Raw genomic sequence first — 13777 nt, forward strand, 5'->3', positions numbered from 1 at the left:
TTAAAGAACTTATTTCTTTCTCAAGTAATTCTATAAAACATATATGGATTTTCAATAAAACGTACTTGAATAGTTTCCTAAGAATAGAATGGTTCCCCTTCCAAGAAAATACTTATAAAGTTTCAATTTTTTTCCAGAAGGTTCCTCGATTTCAAAACTTTTCTTCTTCTTTTTTTTTTTTTGTTTTTGAAATTGCCTAAATTCATATATTCACAAAGAAACTCTCTATATTCTAGTATAAACGGCCTTACAATAATTTAGACCGAATTTGAGTTTAGACTTGGCCTTAGAGTTAAGTCCATTCATGAAAATGGCTTGTTTAAATTTATATTTGGGTTCCCGATTCACTTGGGTACTTAAAAGAGTTTTTGAATTCATTTAAACAAAATTGGGTCTTTAAAATAGTGTTGGACTTTTAAAATAATTTTTTTAGGCAGTCTAATTAAGTTTACAGTAGATTTGGTTTTTTTTTTATAAATAATCTGATTTATGAAAATGACTTGTTCTACTTAGTTTGGGCATTTCACTGCATTATTATATTTCGTTGGTTTACTTCCAAAACACTTTGGACTCGATTTAACCAATAAGACTAGTTCATAGAAAAACAGTCAATTGTTAAACCCTTTTGGGCCATAATGAAATTTTAAAATACTTTAATTGCTTTATCATGATTATCTTAGCCCTATAGGGATCATTTCTCAACTCGTGTGCTTGTAAAAATAGTCCTTTTATCAAAAATGAACTTTGTCATGCATAAAATCTGGGGTTTATTTATATAATAGTTGTCCCTGTATTAACTTGGTCAATCACAGTTTAGTCATTGCCTAAGCATTTCTAAAGGCACCAGCTTAATAATGCCAACAAGAGGCTTTTTTTTTTTTTTTTTTTTTTATACACAATTGGTCAATGACCAACATTTGAGATCTAATTAGTAAAACATATCGACTAGTTGAATTGAACCATTTTGTAGTCCAACTAAAACAGTGCTTTAGACCAAGTAATGTTGATCCGAACTTTAGTAAAAATTGCTCACAGATGAAAGGTCCATTTCATGATTCACAAATCAACTTGAAAACCCAGACATAATTCAAACCTTGAAGATCAGTTACCCAATTTGTAGCCAACTTCAAATTTAACTAATATGGCTTGCATGCCACGGTATTATTTCTCCCCAGTAAACAATCAATATATAAGTGACTTTTATGCAAAGATTCCCCTTGATTACAGCCGACATACGACTAAGTAGGCAAGTCACAATTGACCAACTCAAAACCTGAAACACACGTTTTTCTGGAGTGGAGTCATACAGGAAAAACTGGAGTGGAGTGGTAGTTTTTCTTCATCTCTTTCTCACATTTGTTATAGTTTCTATGGGGAAAGAAGTGGCTGTGTCGTTGATTAGGCTAGTTGTCAAGTGTAGTTATCTTAGGTTTTCAATTACTAATGAAACTTTTATTCTTATTTGTCCACTAATCAGAATTAACCACCCACTAACTTAGACACTACTATTGCATTATTGTGGAGTTAGTTAATGAAGTCTTGATAATCCTAATTATTAATTTTGCCTATTTAAAATTATATTTGACATTTGAGTAACAATAATGATAACAATTGGATCAAAAAAAGGGGGTTTCACATCAACAGTGTTGCAATGAGACGCAGAGTTATCAACAGGGTTTGCAGTAGAATCTTTCAAATCCTTCACAAAAAATGCAGTTACTTTTTCTTGAATTTTTCTTCTCCAAGCGCTTTCTGCATGTAAATCAGTTCATGTCCAAACAAATGTATGATAAGAGCTGGTTGCCTCGAGAAGAAATTGGTTTTATTTGTCCATTGATATTTATGATTTCAACCAAACAAATTCCCCAGGTCTCAGAAGTTAATCTTCATCATAATCTCATACAGAAAACAGTACACAGATTCTGTTAGTCTTATTTAGACCAGATATAAAGTAGATTTCAAGAGATGTAATGACATTTGGAGGCAAGCCTGTGATGAAGAAGACCAAGTGAGCAATGATGCGAGGAAAATAAAATAAATTGGCCCAAAAAAGAGACCAAAAGAATTACTATTAACTTCTACCAGATGCCAACTTGAAGCAAACAAACCCGTACCATGATTGCCATTCCTGTTGTTCGTACAGGGCATGGAATTGCAGGGCAACCTGCAGGTATTTCAGAGCCATAAAGATTAGTACAAGAACTCTCCCCATATTTGCGTCCAGCCGTTTATTGTATTCTTCAGATATGCTTGCTTGCAATTTTTGTTCGTCTAAAATGATGAACTGGAGAAAAGAAGGAAAAGGTAGAAGCAGAAGAAGAAGAAGGCAACGTGCGTGACACAGTAGAAGAGCTGCAACCTGTAAATGTCTATGTTTTGCTTGCAGGGTTTCCAGTCCTCCTCTAGAATGGAATACTGGAATATTTTTTGATTTGTCTACGCAGTGAATTATTTGTAAAAAAATATATATATATATTTTGTTTGTTTGTTGCATAATAAATACTTTTTTAACACTTTTTTTGTCGAAAAATTTTATTTACTTTTTTATTTCACATAAATTACATCACAAAAAATGTTGCAGATTTATTCTAAAAAATTCTTTTCAAATAATCTTCTACGTCATTTGATTGAATTATAATTGTAAAGCAGGGGTTGGATCAAGCTATCATTAACTCAGGGTTAATTCTGTTTTAATGTTATTGGTTAATTTTTGGGTTCATGTGCTAAAAACTCATGTAAGGTGGCAAAAGATACTCTCCTTATAAATATAGCTACCTCATATTTTCATTTTCAGATTATATATATGCATTTGGGAGTTACATCATTGTCAATGCTGAGTAATGGATCTTATCTTAAAGACATCACTAATTAATAATCACAACATAACCTAGTTGTAATCATCGTCGGGTCCTCTCCTATTGATCAGCAATCATCATGGTATAAAATTGGTAAAGAAGCACAAGATTCTAATTTTTTTTTATGTGGTGCTGTGTTAATTTATGGGAAAATTTTATGGTCCCTCTAGAGAGCTATTTCCTCAATTTATATTTTTAAAAAATGATAATGATTTATTTTTTAAACGATTTAAATTGTTACAATCTAATAGTCAAAATCTTTTATTTTGCGATCCAACGATAAATCTCTAACGTATATTGTAGATTCAACCCATCCCTTAATGTTTTTGGACATGTTTCATATTATTGGACATATATTATATTGGGATGGTCTAAATTCACACCCCTAATGCATTAATGACTTGTATCATGAGTATTGATAATTTGTACTATTAACATTAATAGTTATACCATGTGTAGATTTAGACCGTAGGTAGGGTTGTGGGTTTAGCATCATTCACAATAATAATAAAAGGGGACACTATGGCAAAGAGCCTATTGCCTCCAAGCAAAGGCGAAAGAAGGACAAACAAAAAAAAATTGGAATAAGGCATTTACCCAAGAAAAGGCCCCCTGTATTTGCCAAAGAAAATCTCATTGGTACAATCTTCTTATCAGTAGCTGATTTGTTTACCTAAAGAAGCAGTACTCTCTCTGGTGGACATCATCACAAATTTAGTGGTCTAGCACTCCAATTTAGAATTCAATTAAAGCAATCATCCCTTGAATTCAACAACATTGGAGCAACTAAAACATATATAATTATCAGTTCCGAAAACAGGATAGAGACACTTAACGAAAGGAGAACCTCAAAAACTTGGCATGCAAGATCACAAAATTAGAAAAGGGCAGAAACTAGTGATGAATAATTGATGAATATTCTTATCCTACAACCCAACAAGTGAGGGATCCAAATTATCCAAAACGCAGCTAGCTTTGTCGAACAGAGCAGTTTTTTACATTCTCAAACTCAAATGGAGTCAGTGATTCCATTGCACGGTCACAACCTCCTCAAACTCCTCCTCTTCCTCACCATCCTCCACCATGTACCACACTCAACCACCTCTCTCGATCTACTCCCTAAAGAAGCGCTGCCGACGAAATCTGGCTACCTCGAAGTAAACTCCACAACTGGTTCAGCCCTTTTCTACACATATTATGAGGCACAAAAGCCCACCACACCCCTCTCTCAAACCCCCCTTCTCATCTGGCTCCAAGGTGGCCCTGGATGCTCCTCCATGCTTGGAAACTTCTATGAACTTGGTCCGTGGCTGGTTACGTCTAATGTTTCAGTTAAGCATAATCCAGGGGCATGGAACAGGATATTTGGGGTCCTTTTTATTGATAATCCAATTGGAACTGGATTCAGCATTGCTGCTTCGCTTCAAGAAATCCCAAGAAATCAGCATGACGTTGCGAAACATCTTTTCATCGCTATCAAGAAGTTTATTAAGCTGGATGATATGTTTAAAACGAGGCCAATTTATGTTACTGGGGAGAGTTATGCTGGAAAGTATGTTCCGGCACTTGGCTACTACATATTGAAAAAGAATGCTATTTTGCCAGTTTCCAGTAGGGTCAATTTGGCCGGTGTAGCTATTGGAAAAGGACTAACAGATCCGGCCACACAAACGGCCACTTATGCTGTGAATGCTTACTATTCTGGATTCATTAACGATAAGCAGAAGAAAATCTTGGAGAATCTTCAGAAGAAGGCTGTTGAATTGACACAAATTGGGAATTGGACTCAGGCTTCTAATGCAAGAGATACAGTGGTGCAAACATTGCTAGACATGACTGGCTTCGTAAGTGTATATGATTTTAGAAGGTTAGTTCCATATCAAGATTATTTAGTGGCTGAGTTTCTAACAAATATGGAGGTAAAAAAGGCGTTAGGGGCTAAGGAAAATATTGTGTTTGAAGCATGTAGTGATGTTGTGGAAGATGCGCTAACCGAGGATATCATGAAGAGTGTGAGGTATATGGTTGACTATTTAGTTAGGGAAACTAAGGTTTTATTGTACCAGGGACAGTGTGATATGCTTCTTAATGTGGTGTCGAATGAGGCTTGGATAAAGAAACTGAAGTGGGCGAGACAAAGAGAGTTCATGGAAGCAGATAGGAAAGTTTGGAGAGTGAACGAGACTTCAGCTGGCTCTGTGCAGAAGTTTGAGAAATTGAGTCATGTTGTGGTGTTGAATGCGGGACACCTTGTGCCTGCTGATCAGCCTTTGAATTCTCAAGCTATGATAGAAGACTGGGTTTTGGACAGGGGACTCTTTGCCGATTAGCAGTAGAACAACATGCAAACCAAATATCACTTTGTTGTGTCATATTTTATTTACTTTGTTGTGTGCTGCAATATCTGTCCTAGTAATTCAGCTCCAGTATTTACACTTGAAGCCAAGAACTTTATCATCTGGGCTGATGAATTAGCAGTTTCAGTAGCCATCACAAATTAGTTATTACTATCTTTGTTCTTAGGCACAGCCTAATGAACCGATACTCATTAAGTTACTAATGAGTTCAAATGAATATATGCTGCTTTTTGGAAACAACCAATAGCAATAGGCGCCAGTTCAACTCTGTTCAACTGTTTGCAGTAGAATCTTGCTGAGCTTGGAGCTTTCAACTCCTTCAAAAATATGCAATTGTTTTTCTTGAATTTTCTTCTCCATGACTGGTTCAACTACATTCTGCATCATGTCCAATGAATTGCCTCAGCTCACCAAAAAGTACGCACTATCAGCCGGTTTCTCGAGAAGCAATTGGTTTCATTTGTCAATACACTGCCCAAACGGTCAATCATTGACAGGCGCCGAACCTGTTTAATAATAAATACCTACTCGAGAAAAATACAGATTTTGTATATAACGGTGAGTAGGGTCGAATCCACAGGGACTGGGGATAATTCGTTTCTTCTAGAGTCCAAGGTATGGGGGGTTTTGGATTAAATGCTAACTAGATAAATTAACTACAGAAAATAATTGATTAAGAGGAATAATTAAGGGAAAACTCTAGCCAAGGGTATACTTCAGAAATGGTTCATGCACTGATCATTGATACAGAAATAATTCCAACATTTAGTAATAGATTAGTTATAGTTGTCATGCACGCGATAAACAACCAACCCTTCCTTAATTTCTCGATAGCTAAGGTACGACCGTTAGCTATTTCTCTAACCCAAAAACAACCCTAGGTACGATCGTAGGATTTAATTTCTAGATTGCATTAAAAATTAGAAAGGCCCAATCCTAACCAACAAACACGCTACGAGGGTTTGTTTAAGCTAGATCATATGCTCCCCTGACATAAACCCAATTACGCCAGTTGCTACTAAGATAGAGATAACGAACAATTCGGATTCAATTACCCCTATTTAGCAAAAATAGCCTATATGAATAATTAATTATTGCGCACTAATCAATCATACACAAGGCCATAGCAATTAAAATCAAGGAACATATAAATACCAATAAATGAAGAAAATAATTAAAACAGATTCGATCTCACAGTAATTGTCGAACCAAATCGTTAGTTGTCCCCTTGACTAGAAAAACTTAGCCACGTCTCATGAGAAAATCTTCCCGTTGAGGAATATTGTCGAATACCTGGCGTGTGTCAGAGGCCAGTCAAAAGAAAGAAAACTAGAACTAAACTAAAAAACTAAAACTAGAGATGTCTTCTTTCCCTACGTTATCCCTATTTAAACAACAAAAGAAAGATAGGCTAAAGCTATCTAGGTGGTCCCCACACATGTGGACAAAACCTCCAAAGTAATTCTTGCTCCAAGTCTCTTACGTAGCTTTCTTTGAAGAGCCCAAATGACTTATAGCTTTGTGGTCCCCACCAATCCAAGGGCCCAAGGATTGAAGCCCTTAGAAGTCTCCATATTCTCCATAAAATCTCTCTTTTTTGGTAGTTTTCTGTTTCATTCCTGAAATTAAGTTCAGATACCAAATATGAGTAGATATCAGCAATTAACACAATATTTATCAGGGATAAAAGGGAAAATTAATAATAAAATTACTAACAAATAATGCCCTATCAATTCCCCCCACACCTGAATCATGCTTGCCTTCAAGCATGGGGACAATTCAACTCAACAATGGCTAGCTTTCACATTATAATTGCCCGCTGTGCTTATACCCAAAATCAAGATTTAGTGGCTAAGTGTCAAGACATATCTCTCCCGGTTAGCTCCTAAGTTCATAGACCTGTCCAATTCATGGCTAACTCGTCTAGGAAATCCAAATATTAACTAGCAATAGTCAGCAGTTAAGTCAACTGGCAACCAAAATTTCAACATTACGAACCAAGGATCGGCAGGCCAACATGATCATAAACTCACATAATCTCCACATCTGATTTTCTTTTTTCTTCTCTCTTTTTTTTTTATTTTTTTATTTTTTTTTATATTTATTATTTTTTTTGCATTTTGCATTTTGCATAAACATTGCTTAGTCCCAAGCTATTCAAGTCTTTTGACATGAACTCTGACATTTTTAGATGAAAGAATCCAGTTACTCAACTTTTCACAGCTCCAGATCCACTTACTCATAGATATCGCCACTTTTTGACGCGAGAGCCGACACTTGTGGTGAAGACTCCCGGTTACTGGGTGGCGACACTAGCGGAGTATAGCCATACGTTATTCACCAATAAGCACCAAAATATCAAGTAATTAAAGATCATAGCCTGCGTCATGTCCTAAATATGGAGAACTAAGGTAGACAGGAGACCAATCCACACAACAATGCCAGCCAAATATTTACATTGCTTAAACAAGTTAGTTATAAATTGCACCAAGTCGTTAAACTCAAACAAATTCACCAAGACAGCATGCTCTTACTTGCCACCGAAACTCAATTCATAGTGTAAACTACAACTAGCAATAAATAAGTGAGCTGCCAAAATATTCACCAAGATAACATCAAGGAAAAAATACCCAAAAGGGATAAGGGAATAACACCTAAACAGAAAACAAGAGGAAAACAATAAAAAAACGAAAAACTGAAAATATCCAACACCCAAACCGACCCCCCCACACCTAAGTTACACATTGCCCTCAATGTGAAAATGTAACAGCAAACATGAAGGAGAAGGGCAACGGTACTTCCCCGAGGTCGTCAAAAAAGGGGTGGATCGAGTGCGAATTGAGGCTCAATTCCCACACGGTGCATAAATGCTGCCAAATTCTGCGCCATGCCATGCAAGTTGAAGCCAAGCTGGGTCACGCGGAAATTCCAAGCAATAACAATTTTCAAAACCAGCCTAATGAATCAAGAGAAACAATTCACTCGCCCACAGGTTATACGAACTATCCTAACAAGAGCGCAAGCAATAACCACTGGTGTTCCCAATTAAGGCAAAAGCAGAATAAGATCAGCCTAACAATCTCACTAGATGTATCAAATCAGAATAAGCAGAGCAAATGGCACAATAGCCCCTAAACAAGGCAAATAGAGGCAACTACTTCAACAGACCAGTGCAAATGGCACCTTCATATCCCAATTCAACAAATGCACGCAGAAAAATACCCACAATACTAGGACACAATTCCAATCAAAATCCAACAACTGTCTCCAATTGAACAGTCAAATATCCAATTCGATTTCCAGCGACAACCGAATATAATTCGATCAAATCTCAAGAATTGCAAGCAACACCGCAACCAGTACCACTGGTGCACAGACAGAAAAGAATTAAATTCAATGGCAGCAACTCAACCGCGGGAACTTAAACTGTAAAATACGCAAGTATCTTCAAATAGCGGCAACAATGATAGGCAAAGGACCTCAACCAGTACCACTGGTGAGCCACATGGAAAAATTAATCAAACGGACAACAATCTAGCAGCAATTAAACTCAATTCAAACCAAAATTGGCCCAGAAAATGCCCAAATTATCACCTTCCTTTAACCATCAAGAAACCAACAACAAGTTGCAGGGAGTCAAACTAATTGGGGAAGAAATTACAATACCTCCACCTGTCAGAAATCGACAGGTGGAATGGCGCGGCTGGACAGTTGATGGCCGTGAAGAGGAGCTAGCGGCAGACTGCAGCGGCTTCGTGGAGGGAGGCGCTGCTGGGCCGCGTGGCTGCAGAGGTGCGCTGGTGGCTGTGACGAGCGGACTGCTGGAGAGAAGGCAGAAGGTCGCGCAAGACAGCGCTAGGCAGAGGAGCTCGCGCGCGGTCCCCTGCAGGGCTGGATCTGCGCACGATGGACTTGCGCAGAGAGAGAGACGTCGCGCGCTGGCGCGCGGCGTGCTGCCAGGTGGGAGGTCGCTGCGCGCTGTCCGCTGGCGTACAGGGGGGCGCACGGAGGATTTGAGCTGGAGGGACTGTGGCGGCGGACGTGTGGCGCTGGCGGACTACAAAGTGGCGGCGGCGGACAGCAATGGCGGCGTGCGGCCAGGTGGGGAGCGGCGGCGGTCCAAGCAGAGGAAAGGAAAGAAGAAGAAAGAAAAGAAAGAAAAAGAAGAAAGAAAGAAAAAGAAAGAAAAGAAAAAGTAGGCCTACGATTTTTTTTTTTTTTCAAGGAACCTCTGGCTAAGGCGTGGGCACGTCCAACTGCTATAGACTCCGCAGATCCTGAACGAAAATTCCTTTCCCTCAGGCGTGACCACCTGGCGTGGGCACGTCTAACTGCTATAGAGTCCGCAGATCCTGCCACCAAATATCAAACTATTAATTGATACTAATACTTAACTAAAACTAAAAAAAAATGTATGAAAATTGAAACAAATAGTCTTGGGTTGCCTCCCAAACAACGCCTTTCTTTAATGTTTTCGGCTAGACATTGTCCTGTTTATTCATGGAGGATAAAATCGTGTAGCTCGTTTCAGTGCTTCATCTTCTATGTAATCCTGATAGCCCTCGTAAATGGAGTAATTCTTGACCACCCGAGCTACGGTCTTCCATGGATTAGTAGATGGCGCCAAACAAACAAGTGATGATCTTAAATTTTCACCCACTCCTCCATCACGAGCACTTATTGGTTCGAAATATTTTGCCATCATGACTCTTAACTTATTCCTGGCATGAAATTCAAAATCGTCTGGTATAATAAAATCAGTCTCACTAACAGGAATTAAAGAATAAGAGTCAGGAAAATATTGGTCAAGGAATGGAGGAGATGTCACCGCATTTGGAGATTGTTCACTGGATTCATTCACTTGAACCATTTGATGTTAGGGTCTCAATTTTTGCTCTTCAACTTTCTTTTCAACTGCATCTTTAGATTTTTCTTCTTGAGACTCTTGCAGTACCATGTCATTTGTCAGAATAATTGCACTCTCATCTTCCTCATGGTCGATAATAGTCGGTGAGGGCAATTCTTCATAAACTGGAGAAATCAATTTGCTCGTTTTAAATGCCCATTCACGCCTTGCTTCTTTCATCTCTTTACTCATCCTTTGTGTCTCCTGTTGAAGTTGATGTACCTCCTGTTGAATTTGATATGTGTTAGTAGCTATTAATTCAACTATTTCTTCAAGAGACATACCTGACATGGATGACGGTTCTTGAGACTCATACTGCTGAAAATTCATTGGCTGCTGAAAATTCATTGGCCCTGTTGTATAATCATAACTGGAGTTATCCCACCATCCTTGATCATACCCGTTTGGATTAGAGTTATACCACGTTTGAGACCAGGGTGAAAAATCTCCATAATTATTGATTGGGACATTCAGATTATCTTGATATTCGGGGCACATACTGGTTGAATGATCCCTGGCATAACAAATTTTACAGGTTGCAGCAGCCATTCTTTCTCTAATAGAGTTTAGTGTCTCTGCATATGCAAACTTAGCAAAAAAACTAGTCTCATCACCTTCCCCGGAAACAAAATCCAGTCTATCACCAAAATATGGAGTGTTAGAAACCATAAACTATATAAAAAAAATAAGAGAAAAATAAAAAAATAAATAAAAACAAGATGAACTCAAAAAGAAACAAATTAATCTGACACCAGTCCCCGGCAACGGCGCCAAAAATTGACAGGTGCCGAACCTGTTCAATAATAAATATCTACTCGAGAAAAATACAGATTTTGTATATAGCGGTGAGTAGGGTCGAATCCACAGGGATTGGGGATAATTCGTTTCTTCTAGAATCCAAGGTATGGGGGGTTTTGGATTAAATGCTAACTAGATAAATTAACTACAGAAAATAATTGATTAAGAGGAATAATTAAGGGAAAACTCTAGCCAAGGGTATACTTCAGAAATGGTTCATGCACTGATCATTGATACAGAAATAATTCCAACATTTAGTAATAGATTAGTTATAGTTGTCATGCACGCGATAAACAACCAACCCTTCCTTAATTTCTCGATAGCTAAGGTACGACCGTTAGCTATTTCTCTAACCCAAAAACAACCCTAGGTACGACCGTAGGATTTAATTTTTAGATTGCATTAAAAATTAGAAAGGCCCAATCCTAACCAACAAACACGCTACGAGGGTTTGTTTAAGCTAGATCATATGCTCCCCTGACATAAACCCAATTACGCCAGTTGCTACTAAGATAGAGATAACGAACAATTACGGATTCAATTACCCCTATTTAGCAAAAATAGCCTATATGAATAATTAATTATTGCGCACTAATCAATCATACACAAGGCCATAGCAATTAAAATCAAGGAACATATAAATACCAATAAATGAAGAAAATAATTAAAACAGATTCGATCTCACAGTAATTGTCGAACCAAATCGTCAGTTGTCCCCTTGACTAGAAAAACTTAGTCACGCCTCGTGAGAAAATCTTCCCGTTGGGGAATATTGTCGAATACCTGGCGTGTGTCAGAGGCCAGTCAAAAGAAAGAAAACTAGAACTAAACTAAAAAACTAAAACTAGAGATGTCTTCTTTCCCTACGTTATCCCTATTTAAACAACAAAAGAAAGATAGGCTAAAGCTATCTAGGTGGTCCCCACACATGTGGACAAAACCTCCAAAGTACTTCTTGCTTCAAGTCTCTTACGTAGCTTTCTTTGAAGAGCCCAAATGACTTATAGCTTTGTGGTCCCCACCAATCCAAGGGCCCAAGGATTGAAACCCTTAGAAGTCTCCATATTCTCCATAAAATCTCTTTTTTTTGGTAGTTTTTTGTTTCATTCCTGAAATTAAGTTCAGATACCAAATATGAGTAGATATCAGTAATTAACACAATATTTATCAGGGATAAAAGGGGAAATTAATAATAAAATTACTAACAAATAATGCTCTATCAATCATCCATTGTATGACTTCCATCCAACAATTTCCCCAAAGTCTCACAAGTTAATCTTGAAAATAGACTTACACAGAAAAAAACAACACCAAATAATGTTAGTCTTATCAAATTTTCTTGTTCCAAACTTGAATATAATTTCTAAATCAGAAAAATAAACAATAAAAGAGAATGGATCTAAGAAATGTAATGGCATTTGGAGGCATGCTTGTGATAAGAAAGACCAAGTGAGCAATTCTATGGTCCCTCTAAAGAACCATTCCCTCAATTTATATTTTTCTTTAAAAATGATAGTAATTTATATTTTAAATTATTTAAATTGTTACAATTAATAGTCAAAATCTCTGATTTTTACCAGCCAACGATAAAACTCTAACGTACATTTGTGAATTAATATATGTCCACTAATATGAAACATGTCCCAAAAACATTCATAATAAAGGGGGATACTATGGCAAAGAACCTATCATCCCCAAGCAAAGCCGGAAAGAAGGAAAAATAGAAAAGCCCCCTGTATTTGCCCAAGAAAATGCTGCTAATCTCGTAATCTCATTGGTACAATAGTCTTACTAGTAGTTGATTTGTTCACTAAAAGAAATACTCTTTGGAGGGCATCACAATTTCAGTGGTCTGGCATAGACTTCAATTAAATCAATCATCCTTTGAACAACATTTGAGCAATTAAAACAGAATTATCAGTTCGTAAAACCGAATAGAGACACTTACCAAAAGGAAAACGTCAACAACTTCAGCATGCAAGATCATTGCCACTCCAAAACGTTTAAAAAAAAACAGAAAATACTGATGAATAATTGCATATTCTTATCCTACGACCCTACAAGTGAGAACAAATTTAACATATAGAAATCCAACCATATTTCAGCAAATTATCCAAAACACAGCTATTTTGTTGGACAGTTTGTCTTCAAAGAGAAGTGGAAAGAAACGATAGTTTGTCCTATGATTGCATACGAGTCGAGTCACTCGCGAGCAGTTTGAGTTAAAAACTCGATTCAAGTTCGAATTAATCAAATCAGGCTCGAATTCGAATTACAAAATACTCAACTTGTTAGCTCACGAGCCGATTCGATTTTATATATATATATATTATTTTAATAGTAAAATTACATATATATTTGTAATATTTTATTATTTATTAAAAAATTACTATTTTATTCATTTTTAAAAATATAAAATGAATAATTTTTTATCATTTTAAACTGGAACGCGAACTCGACTTGACTCGAATTTCAGATTGAGCTCAAGTTTTACATTGAGAACTCATCGAGTTCGAATTCAAATTTGATAAAATTAAGTCTATACTCGATTCGACTAGATCAAAACTCGACTTGATTCGATTCATTTGCAATCCTAATTTATTCTCCTACTAATAATTCCATTGGTTGAGAGGATGTTCTTCAAGCATTTCCATACGGAGTGCTTTATCTAGCGGGTGTTGCCACTCTTGGTTGACTTCTCCAAATTCAGTGGGTCTAGAAGTGGTTTAGTCTTTGCAGATTCTCAGTGACTAGGAATGGCAACGGGACGGGTTTAGGGCAGGGGAGGTTGCTGCCTACTACTTCCCCCAGCCCCACCTACCCCCATCCTCTGCTCCTTTCACCTCGCCCTACTTCCCCCG

General features: G+C 37.3%; 1 protein-coding gene across 1 annotated transcript; it reads left to right on the plus strand.

Annotated features, from left to right (window-relative positions):
* The first annotated feature begins 3698 nt into the window (after positions 1 to 3698).
* On the plus strand, positions 3699 to 5452 carry LOC113716461 (serine carboxypeptidase-like 50). The gene has a single exon (XM_027240793.2). It carries the CDS (start codon positions 3869 to 3871, stop codon positions 5183 to 5185), a length of 1317 nt encoding a protein of 438 aa, XP_027096594.1. The 5' UTR covers positions 3699 to 3868; the 3' UTR covers positions 5186 to 5452.
* Positions 5453 to 13777: the final 8325 nt, after the last annotated feature.

Source organism: Coffea arabica, chromosome 11c (assembly GCF_036785885.1).
Source record: "Coffea arabica cultivar ET-39 chromosome 11c, Coffea Arabica ET-39 HiFi, whole genome shotgun sequence".
In the NCBI taxonomy this organism is placed as follows: Eukaryota; Viridiplantae; Streptophyta; class Magnoliopsida; order Gentianales; family Rubiaceae; genus Coffea; species Coffea arabica.

Coding starts and splice junctions, on each gene's coding strand:
- LOC113716461 (XM_027240793.2), top strand. CDS start 3,869: ATGGAGTCAGTGATTCCATTGCACGGTCACAACCTCCTCAAACTCCTC.